The 22,309-nt window shown below is 51.3% G+C and overlaps 2 protein-coding genes across 3 annotated transcripts in view; one reads left to right on the forward strand and one right to left on the reverse strand.

Annotated features, from left to right (window-relative positions):
- Positions 1 to 523: 523 nt before the first annotated feature.
- Positions 524 to 4,772, forward strand: Ngb (neuroglobin). 2 transcript variants are annotated; one of them, XM_035445639.1, is made up of 4 exons: positions 524 to 976; positions 2,279 to 2,390; positions 3,031 to 3,162; positions 4,397 to 4,772. In XM_035445639.1, exons 1-4 carry the CDS (start codon positions 888 to 890, stop codon positions 4,529 to 4,531), a joined length of 468 nt encoding a protein of 155 aa, XP_035301530.1. In that variant the 5' UTR covers positions 524 to 887; the 3' UTR covers positions 4,532 to 4,772. The 2 variants fall into 2 exon arrangements, with proteins under 2 accessions (XP_035301530.1, XP_027274401.1); XM_027418600.2 differs by having other exon boundaries at positions 3,031 to 3,150.
- Positions 4,773 to 13,999: 9,227 nt separating this feature from the next.
- Tmem63c (transmembrane protein 63C) overlaps positions 14,000 to 22,309 on the reverse strand; it is a 37,477-nt gene continuing 29,167 nt past the window's right edge. The window contains exons 18-23 of the mRNA XM_027418601.2: positions 21,389 to 21,551; positions 21,045 to 21,150; positions 20,517 to 20,684; positions 18,634 to 18,743; positions 17,100 to 17,168; positions 14,000 to 14,194 (exon numbers count right to left, since the gene is read on the reverse strand). Of these exons, the coding sequence (XP_027274402.2) occupies positions 14,000 to 14,194; positions 17,100 to 17,168; positions 18,634 to 18,743; positions 20,517 to 20,684; positions 21,045 to 21,150; positions 21,389 to 21,551 (811 nt within the window). The remainder of the gene's footprint in view (positions 14,195 to 17,099; positions 17,169 to 18,633; positions 18,744 to 20,516; positions 20,685 to 21,044; positions 21,151 to 21,388; positions 21,552 to 22,309) is intronic.

The following is a 22,309-nucleotide window of genomic DNA, read 5'->3' on the forward strand; positions in this document are numbered from 1 at the left end:
TCAGTAGATCGTGGAATGACAGACTATGACTTTAACTCCGTGCATTTCCAGTTATTCCCGAGAGGGATTCCATTCTTGGCTTGAGATAGTTATGACTTGGCTCTGTTCCTTAAACTGAGAGCCTTTGTAGGCCCAAAGTTGTTCAGGTGCCCCAGTCAGACCCAGGGCTTGAGCAGAGGACAGACAGACAGACCAATTTGGTGACCTGGGTCCAGCTAGCTGAACTCGGGGATTGTGAGCACAGACCATGAGCCCAGGAGAAGGCAAGCCCAAGAGATTTCCAGTGGGGAGGTGGAACTCACCTTGAACACTGGGCCTCCGGCCTCTTCCCTCAGAAACAGGATTATTTATTATTGAAGGGGAGTGAGGCAATCTATGTAGCCCAGGCTGGTTTCACCCTCTCTGTCTTCCTGCTCCAGTCTGTCTCTCAACACTAAGGTTGCATGCACATGCCACTAGGCCAGCAAAGTAGTAGCATTGCTAGCTTTCAAGAGTGAAACAAGCCCAGAGGCTGAACAATTTCTCTTAGGCTCTGAAGCCTGGACAATTCCCAGGCCTCGGGTCGTCCCTGCCTAAGGCGGGTACAGAGGGAGCGCTAAGCCTAGGGGGTGGGAACCACCGTAGCTTTAAAGGGCGGTTCTCTGGGAGCTTCGGGGCACAGGGCGCAGCTGCCCGAGCGGGGTCCCCGGAAGCGGCAGTGGGTGCGCATCCTTTCGGCTGGACCAGCGAAGGAGCGATTGTTGGCCCCCTCCCGACCAAGGCACTGGGCCTGGAACTCCCCCACCACCACCCCGCGTCGCCAGCACGGAGATGGCGCTGCACGTGAGGTGATTGCGCCCAAGCCCCGAGGGTCCCATCCCGGTTTCCCGCATCTCTCCGGAGAGATCATGGAGCTCCCAGAGCCCGAGCTGATCCGGCAGAGCTGGCAGGCGGTGAGCCGCAGCCCTCTGGAACATGGCACTGTCCTGTTCTCCAGGTGAGTGCTACCGGGCACGAGTGGAGGGGTGCCTGGCAGCAGTGGGCTTGAGATTGCTGGGCTTGTCGCCAGAGGAAGAGAAACGGGCCCGCTTGCAGTGGTGCTCCCGGGAGAGAGGGGTGTGTGTGTAGCGACAGGTGGTGCTGTCCCATCTGCTCTTCCCAGATAGCGGCTCCCACCCGAACTGATTGGGGGCCGGTGGGGTTCCTCACCCGCACCCACAGAGCAGGCGGGTAGATGCAGTGCTCCCTGCTCTACTCTGTGATATCTTAATGGGGAGTGACTGCAGGACTGCCCACAGGGGCCGGGCCAGTAGGAGGAGATGAGCCCCCGAAGGCCAGCTGGGGTGTGCAGGCACCTAGATCCGTGGGATGGACTCCCGTGCCCACCCATCCACCTTCGAGTAGGAGGCCACATCGTCCTGTCCCAGGAGAGCTCACACCCAGCCACCAGCAAGATGAACCCTTCTGAGGACAACACAGGCTTAGGACCAGAGGTGCTCCAGGAGAGGGGCGATAGGCGTCCAGTCTCACCACCAGTAAGAGAGGGAGAAGGAACAGGCCTAACAGGAGGAGAACGGCTGGTTTTAAGCCATCACCAAAGAGCCGCACTCCCCCTCTCATCGCAGATCCCTAGGCCAGTCCAAAACTTCGGAGCAAGACTTTTTGGCAAAACCTCTCCAAGATGGAAGGGGAATAAATTAATTTACACAAAAGAGTTACACAAAAATGCAAGCTCTTCCCAGTGAGGCTGACATTTTCTGGTTGGGCCAACTGTATTTTTTTTCAAACTCCCCCTCCCATCTTGCCCCCAACTCCCCTCCACCACCACCACCACACACACTCTGGTGCCCACTGTGGCTTTACTGTGTAACTTAGGCAGCTTGCTTAGACTCTCTGAGCTTCTGTTTTCTCTTCTGAACCCACTGCTTAAAAGTATGAGGGACACACAACCACAGTTAACTGACAAATGCTTAAAGCTCAGTAGTACATAGAGTGTGTACATGGCATCACCCATACAAGCCTCAGATCTGAGGGCATTGGGGAATTTTGATCCAAAAGGGAAATTTCCCCCTAGATTTTGGTTTGAGATTCCTGCCTGTCCCAAACCCAGCCCCTCAGTTGTTTAGGGAGGAGCTACCATCTGCCAGGTAATGAGAGAGGCTGGGGACAAGTGTCCTCTGGAGGGGACGTTGACTAAGCTGGCAGGGCCCAGTTAGGAATGTACCGTGGCTTTCTTCTGAGCAGTCAGGTTCTGCTGGGTCGATGCTCAGTGCTGATGACCGCTGCTCCCAACCCACAGGCTCTTCACCCTGGAACCCAGCCTGCTGCCTCTCTTCCAGTACAATGGCCGCCAGTTCTCCAGCCCTGAGGACTGTCTCTCCTCCCCAGAATTCCTGGACCACATTAGGAAGGTGAGGGAGGCAGAGCTATGAGGGCTCAGATCTGTAGAACATTGTCTTGGTTGGGAAGAAAGGACTTGATATAGGAAGCAGCTTACACACACACACACACACACACACACACACGCACGCACGCACGCACGCACGCACGCACGCACGCACGCACGCACGCACGCACGCACGCACACACACACACACACACACACACACACCATTCCCGCCTCGCTGGATTGGACCCAACCCTGTCCTCAAGCCAGCTGGACCCAGCCTGGTACATAGCTCTCAGTCTTGTCCTCTGGCTCCCGTGGCTTGTATGGGTGGATCTTGACCACTGGGAACTACCTGCCTATGAAAACTAGGCTGGGCTCATGATCTCCACAACACCTCAGTCTATTCTTGTCCCATGCAGGCAGTATTGTTCTACAGGTATGTCACAGGTTCTGAGATCCTCAAAAGAGAAGGGCTTCATGGGTGGAATTTCGGTAGTCCGAGCCACCACATACTGAGCGCCTACTGTATACAGACATTGGCTGCCTACCACATTTGATTCTGGACAACAGCATTCTAAAAGCCTCCTTGGTTGAGTAGCCTAGGTCCTAGGCTGTGGTGGTAAGCAGGTAGGTTTGTGCTGGACTCTCTGTGTCCTTGACAGGTGATGCTGGTAATTGATGCTGCAGTGACCAACGTGGAGGACCTGTCTTCACTGGAGGAGTACCTGGCCGGCTTGGGCAGGAAGCACCGGGCCGTGGGAGTGAGGCTCAGTTCCTTCTCGGTGGGTAGTGAGGTACTTTCTTGCCCCAGAGCTCCAGAGCTACGGCCACCACTCTCTCCCAGCCCCCCCCCCCCAATTAAAGTCTATTTGCTTCCCTCCACACCTCCAGTTCCTCAGACAACCAGAAATAACGGCCTGCTCTAGTTACTTGCCTGCACGTGACTAACACAGACCTGACCTCTCAGAGCCTCCGAGTTCTCTTTAATACAGCTTAACAACTATGAAGGCTTAACAACTATGATGCCAAGCGGCCCTTGGCATCAGTTAATTTGATCACCTGCCTACAGGTGTCAAACCATCTTGAAAGACCTCCCTTAAAGCAATTTCTGAGTTCTTGTGGCTAGACTTGATTCTTTCTCTGGAGTCTGGTTGGAGCTGTCTGTGTGGAGTCCACTGGGGCTAGGATGTCTAAGGCGACCTGTGAGCGTTTAAACCTTCCTCATGCTAGTTAAGTCTCAGCAAGGAAGGACTGCTACCAGGAAACAAAGCCCCAGCGGACAAGAGCTTATAAAACCTCTGCTGGCACCACTGTCACTAACGTCCCACTGGCCAGGACCAGTCACAAGGGATGGTCTTGATTGCCTCTCCATGTGGGCATTTTCACAGTTCCTGGTCCTTTGGGAATAGTCAATAATACATGAGGGATCAATAAACCTCATTTCACAATACATGAGGGATCAATAAACCTCATTTCACTTGATGAATAATAAGGCATACTGTGTGCAGCTGCTGCACTAAGAGGTTTTTGTTTTGTTTTGTTTTTAATAGAACCTGGGTTTTTGTCTTCCATTTTACTCACGAAGCAGTTGAGGTTCACGGGGTAGGGTAGACTGCTCTGGGTCATCCAGGCCGGGAGTGTTGGCCAGAATCTGAACTCACACCTACCTGGCTGCACAGTGTAGGCTTCTTAATCTCACTGCTACCTTGCAGGTGGGGAAAGCGTGGTCTGCAGGAACTGACTTGGTTGGGTCTGAGCGGACAGTTTACGGGCCAGGCATAGGCCCCTCTCATGTGGTGGTTGCAAAGACAGGAGTGGGGTGAAATGCTTTAGCCACTGTTTGAGGGAAAGGTGGGCATAGGGTGACACTCATGGTTACATGCAGGGCCTGCTTAAGAAGCATGAAGCCTGTGTGGGAGAGAAGAAAAGCCTGTGTACCCTTACTGGCCCAGGACCTCAGCTTTCTCACTTGGAAATGGAGTGATGCCTTCCTGCCTTCAGATGACCAAATACCGCTTGCTTCTGCAGACCGTGGGCGAGTCGCTGCTCTACATGCTGGAGAATTGCCTGGGTCCTGACTTCACACCAGCCACAAAGGCTGCCTGGAGCCAACTCTACGGAGCTGTGGTGCAAGCCATGAGCCGAGACTGGGATAGGGAGTAAGCAAAGAGCCAATGCCCTCACCTAGCTCTGTCTGTCTGTTGATCTGTCTATAGTAGCCTCAGCCCCTCCCCCAGGGCTGCCCTGTACCTTGGACCTCATCCCCTTGGCCATCCTAGAGAGGTGATGGGAGAGGGCTCTGTCTCAGCTTCTGGTCAACTGCAGAGAGGTGGTTTTTCCTTCCAGAGGAGACTTTGGGCTCCTCTCATCCCCATAGATGCCCCCCCCTGGTTAGCTCTCCCCATGAAGCAAAATAAAGCGTTTGGGCATGGGGGTTCTTCTCAGAGAAGCCTCAGCCAAGGTGAGGGTAAAGTGACTAAGCTTCTAGAGCCTCCCATCTCATCTCCTCAGACTCTCTGATGCTTTCCTGCCAGGCTGTTTACTTTCCAAAACTGAAGAGAAGGAGCAGCTTTAGTGTATCTGGGGACCTCAGGCAATGGGAACAGGGAAGATGGTGTTCTTCAGTGGCAATGGGCACCCTGGGTCTCAGCGGCTCAGATGTCCCATACAAAACTCCCTATGATCTTGGTTCAGCATTTCTGGTAGAAGCACACCAGTATTTTTTGTAGGAGGGGCAGGGAAACCAAGCTGGCCAGCCAGAATGGAGAGACTAGTAGGGCAAGGAGGAGTGACCTCATCCCACATGGCCCTGAGTTGTGGGGCTCTTCCTGACACCCTAGTCTAGCAGGGCTGAATCATGTCTCCCTGCTCTCTGATGCACACTCACCGCCCTCCAGCTGCTGGCTGCTAACCTGTGCCCGGGCAGGTGAGTGGGAGAAGATACAGTGGGAAAGGCCCTTGCTCTTGTCCCCAGCCACCCTCCCTTTCTTGCTCTGTGTTGCAGTTCTATAAGCTCACAAGAAATAAACATTTTCTGTGTGCTGACCCTCCAAGGCTGGTCTCTTTGTGGGCCTTGACCTGCGCCAGATGAAGCTCAGAACAGGATCAGGGGACAGGGTCAGCAGAGCCAAGGCCTGAGTGGTTGGAAAAGGAGAGGTCTGGAAAGGAAGGCCTGAGGCAATGGTGGTGGAGGAGAAACTGTGGGTCTTGGGTCCTGACTGGCTGTGAGGCCACCAAATCCAGTTCTTTTCTCTGGGCACACACTTGGACCAGCTTCCCTGGAGCAGGTGGGGCAGGGGGCAGTTCTAACAGTCTGTGTGGATATTGGGAGCACTTCCACACATGCCGTGCCCATCTTCAGATGTCCACATGTTCCCCAGGCTCAGTCATCCACCAGCCTAAAGCAGAGTTCACAGTGACCTTGAAGGTCACATGCTGAACACAAGCCGTCCCTCGGTTGCTGCTTAGAGAAGGTACCCACCACCAGCATTACTCATTTAAAACTTAATTTGACAGTGATATAAGCTTGTATTTGTGCTTGGGGCTGGTCAGTGCTGTAGTTTGAATCCGAAAGGAATAATTTGTCACAACTATTTTGAAGGCTGTGGGACCTTGAGAAGGTGGGATGTGGTTGATCACAGTGGCTCCAAGGGAGCTTTGAAGGTGCATGCCTGATCCCTGGTTCGGTTCCCACCCTTCGTGGTCTGCCAGGATGTGCAGAAGCACCATCATGCATACCCAATGCCATGAACTCTACAATGTCCTCCTGCCAGGATGGTCTGAGATCCTCTAAAATCACCAGATGGAATTAATATTTCCTCCTATGTTGTTTCTGTCAAGCATTTTGTCAGAGTACCATAACTATAAATAATAGTCACACAAGACACACGGCATACTTATTCCAAGGGTCTGGTGTGTGGGACCCCACACGCAGGCAAGTGGCTATGGATACAGCCTGGAACATGATGGAAGAGCACAGCATGAAAAGTGCCATCATGTGAGCAGGTCAATTAGTTCCCCCCCCCATAGGCTCCAGGACTCTGGAAGTGGGCCTGCAGCTGGCCTGGGAACAGAGACTGTCTTGGGGCAGCTGTCCTGTCTTGGTGCTTCTTCGTTTCAGTAGAGATGGGGGGCAGCTGGTGCCTGGGGGGTTGCATGCTGTCAGCTGGGCAGTCTTTTCTGTTCAGCCCAGATGGCAGGGCTTGGGGGCAGTGGGGCTGCAGACACTGATCAATATTGATCAGTAGCCTGCCGGAAATGCTGTCCCCACTGCTGCATGGGAAGCATTTCCTCCAGCCCCGCAGACTGCCATGGGACAGGATCTTGTCCCCTCCCAACCTGTCCTCCCCCATATGACCTAATGACAGTTATGACTCCGTTATCTGTGCTGGCCTAATGTTCCCAAGTGTTTGATGCCCACTCAGGTGACCAGGATGACCTGGCTTAGCAAAAGTCAAACACCCTTCTGTGTTGTGGGATGTTTGATCACACTGGGAAACTCCGAGACTGTGTTAATAAAACTAACTTTGGATCAGGGGGCAGAGCCAGCTACTAGTTGACAGGAATTAGAGATAGAGAGGATAGAGGAGCCAGGGATATTGATAGGGAGATGCACAGAAAGGAGTTGGAAGAGACTTAGAGATTCAAGGTCTTTTTGGTTTGGGACGAGTGGAGAGATGCTTCTCTGGCTGCGTCTCCAGCCAAAGGAAGGTCAGCATATTGCTTCTTGGCCCCTCTGAGCTAGCAGGTTTTCACTCCAAGTCTTCATTGGTGAATAGAACATTAGAGACTTAGTTAAAACCTACGTTTGGCGGCCATGGCTGAGCTGGTGCCGGTGGGACTAAGAATCCCTCCAAAGCCTTGGTCTGAGTAACAGGGTGCTGGCTGCGGAGCCATGGAGCACAGGCAGTAGTGAAACTATCAGTAGATTCAGGTGTAGCCACTAAGTCGATGGAAAAACAGCACTTCTCTGACCTATGTCTTGAGCCACCATCCATGGGTGCTTGACCTCAAATACACCACCATTCCATGTGTGTGTGTCTGTGAAAGGACTATGCCTCTTCCCTCTTCTCCAGCTCCCACCCTTTAGTTCCTTGGTTAGCAAAATTCTTCAAAAGAGTAGCCTTCTGGCTACGATGGTAGAGAATGGGAGCCTACCACAGTCAGATTTTGTCTCCACTCCCTGTTCTGATTGAAGCTGCCAGTGACTTCTGTCTTGCCCAATTCAGGGGTCATGTCTTGGTCTTTCACTAGCTGTTCTGCTCAGCAGCACTTAGAGTTGACCACTCCTTAATATTTAAACTTCTTATGGAAAAAAGCTAGCAGCTGCAAAACCCAGGAGTACCAAACCCACATGTACCCCATCTAGGGTCACCTCAAGGTCTCCCTTTCCCTGCTCTCTCTTTACTAAAGAGTTTTGGTTTGGTTTGGTTTTCTCAATATAACAGTCCTGGCTGTCCTGGAACTCACTCTGTAGACCAGGCTGGCCTCAAACTCACAGAGATCCGCCTGCCTCTGCCTTCCGAGTGCTGGGATCAAAGGTGTGCACCACCACCGCTCAGCTGCTCGAGTTCCTAAGGCAAGGCTCTGTGTCCTTTGCCTGCTGATCTTTCTTATGTATTTCTAGGTACTCTCTTCACACCTGAGCTAATGGATACCACAGCATCACTTCATCCCTGTCTGTATTCCAGTTCCCCTAATAATCTCAGAATCATCTTTTTTTATCTGGTCCATGCTTTGCATTTGGTTAAGTCTTTCAAGTCTTCCCCTCTACACCAGCTCCCCCCACACACACACACCTCCGGCTTCCTAGTTTCAAGGGAGAAAGCAGTATGACCTCTACTTGGCTGGTGTTTCATGGTTCTCTGTCATAATTCTGTCATGAGTGGTGAGCCCTGAGGCTCCCTCCTTCCTCACTGAACCTCTCCTGGTTCTTCAGGTCCTCATTGTAGCACCTTGCAGATTCTTCTCTCCTCCTTGTGTTGGCTCAACTTCCAGGCTTCCTCCTCACCTGTGTTTGCTCCCTTCACAGTCTTGGCCAGTGTCTTGCTTAAACATCATCCTAACTGACCCTGGGCCCCAGCCTAGCTTCCTTACCCAGCCAGTGGTGTCTCTAATGTAGTGTGATCAGAGGCAACATGCCCCAGACATCCCCTTCCCAGCCTTCTTTGTTTCCTGTATTATTACCACTGAGTTGTTCTGGCTAAGATCTTAGAGTTGCCCTGGCTTCTGGATTTCTCTCTGACCCACTTCTCTCCACACAGGACTCTTCAACCCTTGTGATGGCATATGACACCACTGTTGTTATCATCCCATGCCACAGAGTCCCAGTTGGAATGTCTGCTCCCTGCTGGTCTCAGTATATGAGAGTGTCCTTGGTTCCTGGGGCTTGGAGAGGGAAGGAGGAAGGCATGTTCAGGGTGTACAGAGGCCCCCAACTTGTGAGGTGAAAAGTTGTGAAGGTGGCTAGTAGTGATGATTTTACATCATAACAAATATTTAACAGTGTTTAACTGTGTACTTAAAAATGACTAAGATAGCAGGGAATGTGGAACACACCTATAATTCCTAGAGCTTGGAAGACTGAAGAGTTTGTGAAACCCACCTGGACTCAATTTAAAAAAATGTGTGTATCTTATAATCTGAAAAAAATGAAAATTACATAAGACAATCATGCCACCCTTCTGCTAGGATTCCCCTGGTAGCTCCCCACATCACCAGAGGAAAGTCTGGAGTCCTAATGGAGACCCACCAGGCCCTACTGCCATCTCAGAACCTGCCTTGGCCCTCTTCTCACTCACTCTGCTTCAACCATGCTGCCTCCTTTCTACCCTCTGAGTCCTGTGCTGTTCCCTGTAGACCCCCTACTCTTCCTGCGGCCTGTCCCCAGGAGCTCATTCTGAATCATGCAGAAATGCCTTCCTGCCTCCAGTCACTCCCTTCTCTCATCGTGTTCTGTTCTTTCTTCAAAGTACTTATCCCTGCCTGGCATCCTATTATGTAACCGGTTTGTTTATTGAGCTTGGAACCTTCTATTGCCTAGGAATGGGCAGGCTGTCATGAAAACCACTCTGGGCTATGTTTAGAGGAGAGAGAAGAGGCAATTCCTTAAACAGTTGCTGAAGTTGACAAAGTAGAAGGGACCCTGAGGTCTAGGATGTGGCTCTCGGAACCAAATAACAGTCATATTTATTGTAGAGTAAGAGCTGTATGACAGGATTTGTGCCCATCGCTTATTCTAGCCTGGGCTGATGAGAGTGAAGTCTATAAGAGTGTGTGGGGACTGAGGAGGGAATTGCTTTCCTCTGTGCCTGCTACACTCAGCTGGGCATTTCTGTAACAGAGGTGACCAGGTCCATCAAGGAGACTCCCACTTGGCACTGGGCCAGAGGCTTGGATGATGCTGGACTGCTGCTTGTCAAGGCCCAGGGGCTGGCAGAAGTTCAGAGTCAGTTTCTGCTGGGCAGAGCTGGGAGCTTGTCTTCTTGGAAGCCCAGCTCTCTCATGTCACAAGGCCCCCCACAGAGCGACCTAGAAGCCTGCAGCTGGACCAGCAAGGCTGTTCCTCAGGACAGTCCTAAGCTGCCTTTAGAGACACAGCAGTGGCAGAGTGGCCAAGAGCTTCCTCTACCCGTTCTATGTTTGAAGGCCTCCAGGCAGAGTTGCAAGGAGCCTCAGGCCTTCCTACTCTTCCCAGGCTGGTGATGCCCAGCGTGGCACTGGGTTGGGTGTTACACTGCCTTGTGGACACAGCCCAGTGGCTGGCATGCTAGGCCTTCCTGGCACCAAGCCTCACTCTTGCCTTGTTCTTAGTCCCACTCCCAGTCAGGTATATCCACCTTGTAGGCCCCCAGTCCTCCTTGCCTGCTAAGTAAGGAGATCCACCCCACCCCTCTGAGTACACCCCCACTTTGGGTCACAGAGCATTGTCCTCCAGCCTTTCTTCTGGTCTTTTTTGTGTCCATCTGACCAATATCCCCTGAAAGGGTGGTAGAATCAAGGAATGGCCCAATGTCTACAAGCTGGAGGCTTGTAGTGTCCAACAAGAGACCCCTGAGAGATGGCTGGCATAATAGTTCATGGGTTGTAGGCCCCTCTCTTGTAGCAGTTCTTGTAGCCTGCTAAGCAGTCATCAGGCCCTTCCCCTTTTGCCTTCTCAATACCATTCTCTCCCGAAGCAGCCTTGTAAGACATGTAAACACCTATTTCAAGGGGAGAGGGGACAGAAGGAGGGGGACTGGTCTCATTTCCTGACTCATGCTGCAGTGGGCTTTGAACCCATGCCCACAGGCAGATCAAGAGCTTAAGGAGATGGCTCTGTAATGGTGGTGACAGTGAACAGCTATCCCAAGATGGTTGTTCCCATAGGAAGCTGAGGGATGGAGGCCTTCTCTTCTCAACCTAGCCTGTCCTCCACCACCTGTCGATTCTGCTCTATACAGCCTGTCAAACTCAGGTCCTCTCTTCCTCTAGGGATGAAGTGCTAGCCCAGTGCCAGCCACATGAGCAAAGAAGACCAGAACTTAGGTTTCTCAGACCAGAGGCATGTCATCTGGCAGGGGACTGTTTTTTCCTCCTTGCCACAAGTGCAAGAGCTTCACTTAGGCCACATCTTATCCTGCCCAGGCCTATCTGACTGTCCCCCGACTCTGCCTGAAAGTCACTGTCTTTGTGGCCTACTTCTTTCCTCTATCTCCAGGTACAGGCAGGAGCCCTGTCTGTGGTTCTGCCTGGGGATGTCCACCTGAAATCTAGCCTATCTGCTGTCCTGGATCAGTCACCCACACACAGGCTCAGCACTTAGCCAGGTTGCTGTTGCTTCAATGATCTCTGGGTGGCACCCTCTTGCTGCATAGGAAGGAGGCAGAGTTGCTTTCTGCCTCTCCAACCAACTGGCAACAGTTATCAGGCCTTCCCTTGCTTCTATTCTTACCCTGCTAGAGAAGGGGCCAGGGAAGGCCTTGGGGAGAAGAGACAGCAATGGGCCCAGGATAAAAGTCATACAGTGAGGTATGGTGCCCTAGTCTGGTGACTCTGGGGTCATCCCTTAACAGCTCTGGCTCCTTCCAGGTGGAAAAGGCCCCGTTGGCCCAGAGGCAGAAGCACAGGCCAGCATTGATTAGGAGGACGTGTTTATTCAAGGCACGGTCATACATTAATAACATGAAGGTTCAGCATTCTGGCACATTCCTTTAGTGGTGGTGGCCATGGTTAGTCCACACCCCTCCAGAGCCCCCAGAGGATGCAATGCTACTGATAGGCACTTTGCTTCCAGAGGCAGCTTAGGGACAGGCAGGCAGGGGTGAGGCTGCTCCGAGCCCTCTAAGAGTCACCTCTGAAAGGCTCTGTGTCATCTGGGTCCCCTGCGAGCCATCTCTCTCCAGAAGAGATCAAAGAAGATGGACTGAGGGTGGCTTCGGGTGGCATGACAAACAATGGGCTGGTACAGCAGGTGCTGAGAAGGGCATATGCAAGATGAAGGAGCCTGGGCCCTGGCGACCTTGCAAAGCCAAGGTCCAGCCAGGTGGACAGCTCCTTGAAGAGCAGAGAGGAGTCTACCACTTGCCCAACACTCAAATCAGAACCAGGCTGCATTTGACCCACATTCAGAGAATGGAGCCCTCCAGCCATCCTGCCCTGTGGTCTGTAGGACCCCTTGTACCTATGCATCCATGGGTTGCAGTGGGTGGGAGTGGGAGGGAGGGCCAGCAGCAACAGACAGGGCTTCAGGGATCTAGGCAAGCTGTGCCCAGAGAAAAGGCCCTGGTCTTGGTTCTGGTTGTACTCCAAATCACTCCATACCAAATACACACTGTGGAGGTTGGACTGTCACTCTCCACTTTGGGCAGAGCTGGATGTTTGACCTCACCACTCTGCCATGAGAAAGTTCTTTCCCTGGTTGATGAAATCCCAGGGGTGAGGGCCTTGAGGTACTGGAGTGTACAAGGGCCTGGCTGTATATAATTCCCCTGTTATTCCAAGCTTGACAAGGAATGGAGGTAGCCTCACCCAGCTGACTCAAGCTCTCAAAGAAGATCACCATGCTAATGCTTGGGTCCAAGTCCTGGGGTGTGACATTACTTGCCCCTTCCTTGAGCAACTGTTTCTGCCCTGGAGTGAAGCTTGGAACTGTGGGGCTGGGAGGTGGGTGGTGACAGAGGTGGAGCAGAGGCAGGGCCAAGTGGTCTGTGTTCTGGGCAGCCATGTACCTAGGTGGAGACACTGAGGTAGAATGAGAATGGACCTACCTGCAGTGAATGGGTGGCAAAGAGGGCCTCAGATACCTGGGGAGGAGTTTCAGAGGCTCAAGGGTGGTTGAGGCTTCGTGGCAGTACTGATAATGCCCTGTCCTAAGAGGCAGAAGCTGGGACATTTCAGAAAGGGGCAGAGGTGCTGAGTCGCGGCATTGCAGAGGCTTGCTCCTCCAATTGGAGGCACATCTGGGAAAAACAGCTTGCCCACCAGTAGGGTCTTCTCCGTGGGGGATGCACCCATCACTCCTCCTCTACCTAACGCTGGCAGGACTGGGGTGACAGCGCTGTAAGAAGCATCTGTGACGTCTGAGCTAGTACCGCACTGGCGGCCAGGCAGGGCAGATTGAGAGAGGAGGGATGGTCCTTGTGAGGGAAGGGGGTAGCTGGTACCTTCAGTTTGTGGCCTGAGCTGTCACCAATCTTTGCCACACTGGGGCACAACACTCAAACACATGGGGCAGAGAATGTTCTTGGTGGCTGCCTCTAGGCTTTGGAGATTTTTCATTTATCCTTGGGGCTTAGAGATGTGTGTCTGATCTCCATGGCCCAGTTTTGGAGAGAAGGCCTTGTTTCCTGAACTCCATGCCCTCCTACACACACACACACACACACACACACACACACACACACACACACACACACAAAGCATGCATAACACACACACACACACACACACACACACACACACACACACACACACACACACACACACACACACACACACACACACACACCCTTAAATCAACCAGCAAGGATTAGCCATGGTTTCCTTCACCACGTGCATGTAGGTCCCCCTTTAATGAGCTTGAGTCACTGTCCAGGTAACCACCCTTATAAGTAAGAAACAGGGAAGAAACAGGGAAGGCCTAGTCTCTTCCCAGGGTTGTCCCAGCTGCCCCTTGTTCAGGGGGTGAGGTACAGTTTCCAGGTGCTCTGCAGGGAAACCTGTGATGAGGCAGTCACTGGGACCTTGTCCACAAGGCCCAGTACACATACCTTTGTCTGCTCAGACTGCAGTGGAGGACCGGGGTCTGGAGCAACATTCCTTGAGGGCAGCTGGAATGGGGGTGTAGAAGCCCCTAGAAAGCCTTCAGTGGGCTTCTCCCTACCTCGTCCCTTATGCACACTTGCACCAGCTGGACCCCAGCAAGACAGTCACACAGTATCCAGTCTCTTGTGTCCCGGACTTCAGCCACCACTCTTAGAAACATGGTGTATGCCTCCTCCACCCCATCCTGGGGTCCTCAGCAGGCCTGGCTCTTCACATGACCACAGGGTGGCAGATGTCTCCATCAGGAGCTTCTCAAAGTCTATGGAAGGGAGCTCCTTCCTGTCTCCGCCCACCAGGCTCTCCCTGGCCCCCTGACTGGAGTCCTAATCAGTGGCTCTGGCCCTCCAGTTCCAGCCCTTCCTGGAACTGAGCTGAGTCCAGCTCCCTTGCAAAGCCCCTCAGACTGCTCTCTTCTTCTCCCTCTTCTGGCTGGCTGTTCATGGTGCCATAGGTGTGCCGGGCCGGGGAGGAGGCGGGGGTCAGGTTCAACTCCGGCTCCTGTAGCACGGTGGCCACGTACAGCTGCTCGGGACAGAGAGGGGAAGATGAGGCAAGGTCATATTGGAGCAAGGTCTAGAGTACACCCTCTCTCCTCATGCCCTACCCAGTCACCTCTGTCCCTTTATGTCCTGGGCCTTCTCTGCCCCACTCCCCAGCAGCCTTGTCCTTTCTCTGTTGTGGTCCTTGTCATTCAGTGAGCTCCTAGAGATGAAGCCTGTTCACTCCCTTGGAGTTGCCAGGGTTAGTTGAGTGACAGGATTCCTAATGCCTCATCTTCAGGATGTGCTCCACACATTATCTGTTCCCACCCAGGCTGAATCCAGGGGGGATGGCCTGGGATCCCCCTGAACTGGAGAGACCTTCATGTATCAGCTAGTATGTTTTGCTGCAATGTGTCACGGATTGGAAACTGAGAGTGGTATCTGGCTCGTGTCAGCTGAGGGCTGGTTTCAGGAATGCCCAGGAAGGGGGTTAGATTGGAGACACAGGAAGTACCAGGGGAAGGGGCAACCTGTCGCCTCTTGCCGTGACTTTCATTCTACTCCCTACTTTGAAAGTGGGTATTTCTGGGATAGAAAGAAACCTTTCCATCCTCTGGTATAAACAAACAGCCTTAGTTGATGAGGGAACAGCCCTGTAAAATATCTAGACACATGCATATTGCCAAAGCGCACACCATAGACATTTTGACTATAAAAAAGGAAATGGCAGCTGAACAGTGGAAAAACCTGGCATCATAACCAGTGGTCTCATTAGCGCCACTAACAGGAATGAGTGGAATGTTACAGGTCTCCAAAGTGAAGCATAGTGCTTCCAGGAATACATTCTAGCCCCTGCATTAGACTTGAGCCTCTCATGCCTCCAGCTTTCAGGGAATGGGGAAGGGAGGATATCAGGAAGATGAGCTGGAGAAATCCAGAAGGTGGAGGCATTCTGCCCCACAGGCTTGGTCTTTTCAAGTCCCAATCTAGCATAGATCTAACTCAACTGGTTCTGGGTTTGAACCAGTTATAAAAGATGGGTAATAGGGGCTATTTGCATACAGGTAGGCAAAGAGGTCAAAATTCATCTATGCAGCAACATACAGGTTATAAAACTGTATATGCAGTAGAATCTCATTTTAGCAAAAGACCATATATACATATAGATTCCACATGCACATATAGGCATAAGAGACTTGGAAGAGATGCACACATCCATAGATACCCTGAAGAATGTACACCAGTATCTCAGTGACCATCCCTGGGTGGTGGGAATATGAACTTTTTATTTCCTTATTGTTGTTCCTCTGGTTTTCACTCCCACAGTTGCCTACCATGTTCATATATCACTGTTGGAAACGTAAAGGATTTTTAAGAGCTTAAGCCAGGCACGGCAGCCTGCGCCTGTGTAGTCCCTGCTACTCTGGAAGCTGAAGAGGGAGAATCACTCGAACCTGAAGGTCGAGGCCAGGTTGCCCACATGGAAACCCTGTCTCAAAAAATAAATACATGCATAAATAGTAAGTTCTAGTCATTCTTTCTTTCTTTTTAAAGCACAGATTTTATAGTCATATGGACCTGGTTCAAACTCTGTTTGGCACTTCCTTGCTCAGCACAGGAGGGCGGATTAGTGGATCCTATGGGGTGGGAGCACAACTAAGCAGGATGCTGAGACTCCCACACACAATGGAAATGGTAATAATTAATTAAGTTTGGGGGATTAAAATCCCTGACCATGGGAGTTTATTATTCCAGAGAGAAAACAGCAAGGCTTCGAGCTCTTTATAGTTTCCCCTGCTAACAGTGAGAGTGCTCCTATTGGCCAGAGAAAGTTGTCCCTGGTTGGTTCTTGGTTTCTTCACTGGCTCCTCTCCAGAGACAGTTTGTCACTGGCTGTAGGATTTGTTTTGTTTTGTTTTTTCCTCTCAGGTCAGGCCAACCAGAGTTCTGACATATCTTGTGTCTGGTACATGGCCAGGTGGGTCTGCCTATGTTGATGGACTTAGACCCAACTCTGCCACCACTTAAAAAGAAAAAAAAAAGCCTCATGTGGGCCCTGCCCACAGGCATAGTCTGTTTATCCATGTTGAACACTGTCTTCTGTTTTCCCCATAGGCTCCAGATGGTCTCTTCTGGCTTTTTCCCAGGCTCTTCCTCTTCCTCCAATGCTCTTCCCACACCCTGCTTCACCTGGAAACCTTTCCTCCCATTCCTCCAGTTGTATGACATGGTCCCTTCTCAGGGAAGCTTACCCCGAGTGCCCAGGCCCGCTGGTACCCTTCTTCAGTGCTTGTTGGAGGCGCCTAACACTGAGGTACGAAGGAACCTGTGCCCAGCTCTACTTGCATAGATGATGCTTAAACACTTGTGGTAGGGATGAGGGCGAGGGCTCCTGTCACCCAAGCAAGCTAACGGGCATGGGTGCCTCTGCCCAGTCCACTGGTCACAGACTCAGTCCAGCCTGGGCTCTTGGCAGGCTGGCAGGCTCATCGGTCGGGTGCTGGCCCTGCCTTACCATTCACTGGGTCCATCAATAGCTCTCTGCAGCTCTGTCTGCACCGCTCTGGCCAACGCCTGTGCCCTGGAGGCAGCCTTGGGTCCTGAGGCCGAGCCCCAGCATGTCCCTGCGTCTACACGATTGAGGAGTCTGAGAGCTGGGCCTCCCTGATCGAGTATGTCCTCTCTTGCTTTCTCCTCTCAGGGTGACTTCTATTGACTGTCACAGAACTGGATCTTTTCGCCCCTCTCTTCAGCCAGGGCCCCGGAATCACTTGGACCTGGGCCAAGTCCTGCTGTGTCAGAAGAGGGAGCCCAGGGGTCCCGGCTCCTCCCCAGTACCCAGGGTAGGCACTAAACTCTGGTGCCTTCCCCACATCTTAGCTTGAGCCACCCTTGCAAGGGCCCCGCCCTCCTGACTTGTTCCCAGGGTGGAGGCAGAAACTCACAAGGGAGGTGGGTGTGGAGGTCGTGCTGCTTGGCTCCACATCAAACACAGTCTCAGCTTCTTCCTCAGGCTGCAGTGGAGAGAAGGGTGGTGCATTACAGGATGGGGGCTGCACCTTGCCCCCTCCCATCCTCCATCCACACCTGGCCTCTGGCTTGCCACCTTGCCCTTAACTCTTTCCTTCCTTCCTTCCTTCCTTCCTTCCTTCCTTCCTTCCTTCCTTCCTTCCTTCCTCCCTCCCTCCTCCCTCCCTCCCTTCTTTCTTTCTTTCTTTCTTTCTTTCTTTCTTTCTTTCTTTCTTTCTTTCTTTCTTTCTTGTTATTCAAGACAGTGTTTCTCTGTGTAGCCCTTGCTGCCCTGGAACAACTCACTCTGTAGACCAGGCTGGCCTCTGCCTCCCCAGTGCTAGGATTAAAGGCAGCTGTCACCACCACCCAGCTAACTCTTTTTCTTTCTAGACCCTCAGACCAGCAGGCAGGGCAGAAACCCAGAAGAAATATGGAAATAAATGATTGGGATGCCAAGAATCCCTTCTGGAATGTTCTGTTCCCAAAACCATAAAGGGGGCAATAATCATAGTTGGAGTGGGGTTTCTGCTCTGACTGTTCTTTGTCTAGGGATCCTCAACCTTACCTGGGTTCCCTACCACACCCTCTCTCTCTCTCTCTCTCTCTCTCTCTCTCTCTCTCTCTGTGTGTGTGTGTGTGTGTGTGTGTGTGTGTGTGTTGTAGGAAAATTCATTATGGCCCTACTCTAGCCTGTACTCCCATTAGCAAAAAGTGGTGGGTGCTAGACACAAATAGAGAGCAAGAAGAAATGCTTCCAGAAGGCTCCCTCTGCAGGGTTCTGTGCCTCAGCTCAGTTTTCTTTTCTTAATATACATCGTTCAGAAAGGAAACTTTTCACTGTTATAAACAACCAGTTACTGTAAGCAGAAAGTCAATTGGAAGTATGTAATCATGAAGAGCAAGAATAATGTTTCATCCGTTGGAAAACATCCCGGTGTCCCAGCATTGATGTTCACTCTGGAAAATGCTGACGCAGATACTCGGCATTGCTGGCAGGACTCTGAGATGGTGGGGATGCACTTTTGTCTCCAGGGCCTAACAATTAGACTTGGTACCCTTGTCAAAGTGCCAGGGTACCACTAGGGACATCTCTAAACAGACAGCCTCCAGTGCCTCATAGCCTGGGCTTCATTCACCACCATCCGTTCCTCTCTGTTTCTCCTCCCTTCCCGCTCTCCGAGCCCTTGCAATGGTGCTCACAGTGGCTTGACCAGACTCATGTGGTGGGACAGCCAGGCCAGCAGCAGCAGCCTGTTATTTGGAAGAGGGGTGTGTGTGTGTGGGGGGGCAGTGTCTTTGGATGGTCACCCTGAGCTAGTGCATGTGAGCCCAGAAACCCTGGTCTAAGGGGAAGGCCCACCCACCTTCTTGTCCTATTGTGTTCTGGGTGCCTTGACCAGGGTATCTGAGAGCTATGTCCTTGGGATCAGAAGAATCAGCGGTGTGAAGGGCAAGCTGACAACTTACCTCATACCGACGGACTATCCGGAGCCTCCCCAGAAAAATCCCAGAAAAGGCAATTATCACGCAGATGATGAGGGATGACAAGGAGAACAAAGTGATGGCATGGGGGGCACCTGCCAGAGAGAAGAAAGACCGTGGGCATGGAACTTAGCGCTGCAATCAGGGTGGAAGCAACGCAAGGGCTTCATAGATGCCTGGGACAACCTGATTCAGAATCTCCACTGGACCACTGAGCTAGGGCAGAGAAACCCTTGCACAACGCTCCCTCCAAGGAGTGGGCTAAGCGAGCGTGACATGATAAGGTCATCCCTGTGTTCTATTTGGCCAGTTTAGAATGTCACTTATTGTGGATTCTATGGAGAATAGAACTTGGATGAACTCAAATTACCCTACACCAATGTCCATTAAACAAGTCTGTTTTGATCTGCCAACTACCTGTTTCCATGGTTCCTCCAAAGTATATTTTTTAAAGATTTTATTTATTTATTATGTGTACAACATTCTGCTTCCATGTATATCTGCACACCAGAAAAGGGCACCAGATCTCATAACGGATGGTTGTGAGCCACCATGTGGTTGTCGGGAATTGAACTCAGGACCTCTGGAAGAGCAGTCAGTGCTCTTAACCTCTGAGTCATCTCTCCAGCCCCCTTCCAAAGTATATTTGAGTTACCAGTTCTGCCGCTGCCCCCAGTCTCTGACCTTTCCCTTGTCCCTGCAGGCCCAGTGCTAGTCAGCATTCAAAAGTCAGTTACATATTTCATGTGTGAATATTTGATCTCCTTAATGGCAACAGATTTTTTACAAGGTCAGTATGGAAAGTCAACTCTCCAGTCTTGGGTGATTGCCAAATGGAGCTTACTGGTGCTTGGCTATGCAAAGGCAGAAAGTGGTGAACAACCTCAATGCCCAACCACAGAGGGATAACAAAAGCTGTAGCCTTGAATGCAGCCGGCACAAGGCTGCGTTCAAACAGAATCCTAATACATGAAGCCATTTGGAATGTAATGTGTGGATGAAAACTTAAGGTTGCAGGTTACAATGTGGATGGTCACAATTTTATAAACTAACACACACCCTCATTTTGCTCCCTCCCCTGAACAAATGCCTAGCCAGAGTCTGGGAATAAGAAAGACCAGGATCTAGAAGGGATTGTGGGTAACAGATTTTGGTCTTCGTATTTTTTTAAATTTCTTTTTACTATTTTTGATAGAGAAAGGCAGTGATGGGGAAAAATGCCTTCCAGGTGGCAGGGCAAACCATACAGGATAGGAAATGGATGTTAATAAATGTTCCATGAGTGTAATCAAGGGTTACATTCTAACAGAGTAAGAAAATACACCACAGTGGGTTGTCACGGGAGGCAAGGTCAGTGGAATTGAGAAGTCTAGTGACATGGGTGACCCAGATAGGAGGAAGCTGAGAAACTCCCAGTCTGTGGCCTCTGAGATTTCACTGAAGGTGCATTCCCCAAGGCAGGAGAAGCATCTTTGTGTAGCCAAAGGGCAAGGAAAGGCTAGGCACCATGACAGAGTCTGATTTCCTTTCCAGGTTCTGGCAAGCCCATGATGGCAGGTACCTTACAGGCTCCCAGAGGAAATATAATGGGAATGGAGTCCCAAAAGTTGTTATTCTGTTTTCTGTCAATCTACATTTAAAATGAAGGAATGTGGCATTTCTTACTCAAAGCCAAATCGGCATCATTTGGACTTTGTCTCTAAGTCCTGCCAAGACTAAAGCTCGCATTGTGGCCAGACTGGACTTAGCCAAGTCTCACAAACAATGTTCTGTTCACCCTGAGCTCTCTTCTACCAGAGATGGTCTCAAGGGACCCACAGGGCAAAGGTCAGGCAGAGTTGGGACCATGGAGCAGGCTGCTCACCCACCTACTCTCAGGATGGAGAAGAACAGCATCCAGAAGAGCCCTAGAAGTGGTGCGAAGATGGCCTGGTAGATGGCAGCCATGTGGATCTGCTCATTCAGCTTGGTGGGCGCGTACGAGTAGTACATGTTATAGCGGTCTGTGAGGTGCTTCATGCACAGATACAGCAGCCCTGGGGACCAGAAGACAGAGACACATTCTCACTGGCTGCTCTAACGAACAGGGCAGATCTGTGCTGTTCTCAGATGCCCATGGATCTAAAAGGTCAGACTCGGGGCTGACAGGCAGCGAGAGTCAAGGGTGGACTGTGGAAGGCCTACGGAGATGACTTTTGTGGCCTCTAGAACTGATTCTGTCAGCTTGGTGATGTCATTCATTCATGCATGCATTCAACCAGCACCCCTTGTTAGCAGCCATCCAATCAGTTCCATAGCCTAAGCCCTGTCCCTGCCACCACCCTGATGCTGTTGAGCGCGGTTCCTCCTCCCATTTCAGAGGGTGTAGCCCTGGGGGTACCTTGTAGATGACTCACCAAAAGGGACAATTATAGGGCAAGTGATGCTATATGCCATCACCACACTGAAGACATTCAACATCCATGCGTATTCTCGCCCAAACTGGAAGTCCATGGCCTGGTTCTACGGCAGAAGGCAGGGGTCACCCTCAGGTTGCCCAGCTCCCTTGTCTTGGATGCTTCTGGGACTCCTCTAGGGAGCTGGCAGGCAGCTCAGTCCTAGAGGCAATATTTCTTCCCTCGTTGGAGTCCAAGAAACAGCTACTCATGGTCACAGCCTTTCATCGTGGCGCCCAGCGCTCCTAGCAGACCCCTTCTTTTCCCTCCCAGAAGACTGTGCTCAGAGAAGGACTGGCCCTTACCCTTCTGATATGGACTCTCTGTGGCTCTGATCTGGAAAAGAAGAGGCGGGTACAATATGTGCAGAGTGACCCCAGGCGCATCAGCTCCATGCCCGTGCCTAGCAGAGCAGCTGTGATCACATAGTTGACGAAGAATGCTCCGTTGTCTGGAAGGAAGACGCACCTGGGCAGCGGGGGAAGGAGGGAGGCAGAGGAAGGACAGAGTAAAGGAAGAGATGTTGGTGAAGGAAAAGAGAAACAGTACAGCGAGTGGAGGACACAGAGAAGAATAAAAATCCATAAACAGCCGCTCTATATAATGCCATTTTTATCAATGACAGGCCACATATATGATGGTAGTCTGTAAGGCTACATGCCCCAGCATTTTATTCTGTGCAGGTACACTAGAGGTGCGGTTCTCCTGCACACATATGAATGGAACACATAGATTCCAGGAACCCAATTTAACAAGCAGCCCCTTTGAGCAGACGTATGGATGGACTACATAAAATATGGTTTAGAATGGACCTGTTAGGTGTCTGACCTCCTGACAAACTCTGAATTCTGAAAACAAATGGCCTTAGAGGAGAAAAGATGACCCCTTTTAAATTTATTTATTTATTTATTTATTTATTTATTTATTTATTTATTGAGACAGGTTTTCTCTGCGTAACAACCCTGGCTGTCCTGGAACTAGCTTTGCGATCAGGTTGGCCTCTAACTCACAGAAATCTGCCTGCCTCTGCCTCCCCAGTTCTGGGTTTAAAGGCATGTGTTTCAAATTTTTTTGAAAGATTTGTTTTTGTTATTTTTAATTATGTGTATGTGTCTGTGTATGGACATGTGCACATGAGTGCAGGTGTCCACAGAGGCCAGCCTCATCAGATCCCCCTGGAGCTGGAGTTACAGGAACTTGTGAGCCACCTGGAATGGGTGCTTGGA

The sequence above is a fragment of the Cricetulus griseus genome, chromosome 5, assembly GCF_003668045.3.
Source record: "Cricetulus griseus strain 17A/GY chromosome 5, alternate assembly CriGri-PICRH-1.0, whole genome shotgun sequence".
NCBI classification, from domain to species: domain Eukaryota; kingdom Metazoa; phylum Chordata; class Mammalia; order Rodentia; family Cricetidae; genus Cricetulus; species Cricetulus griseus.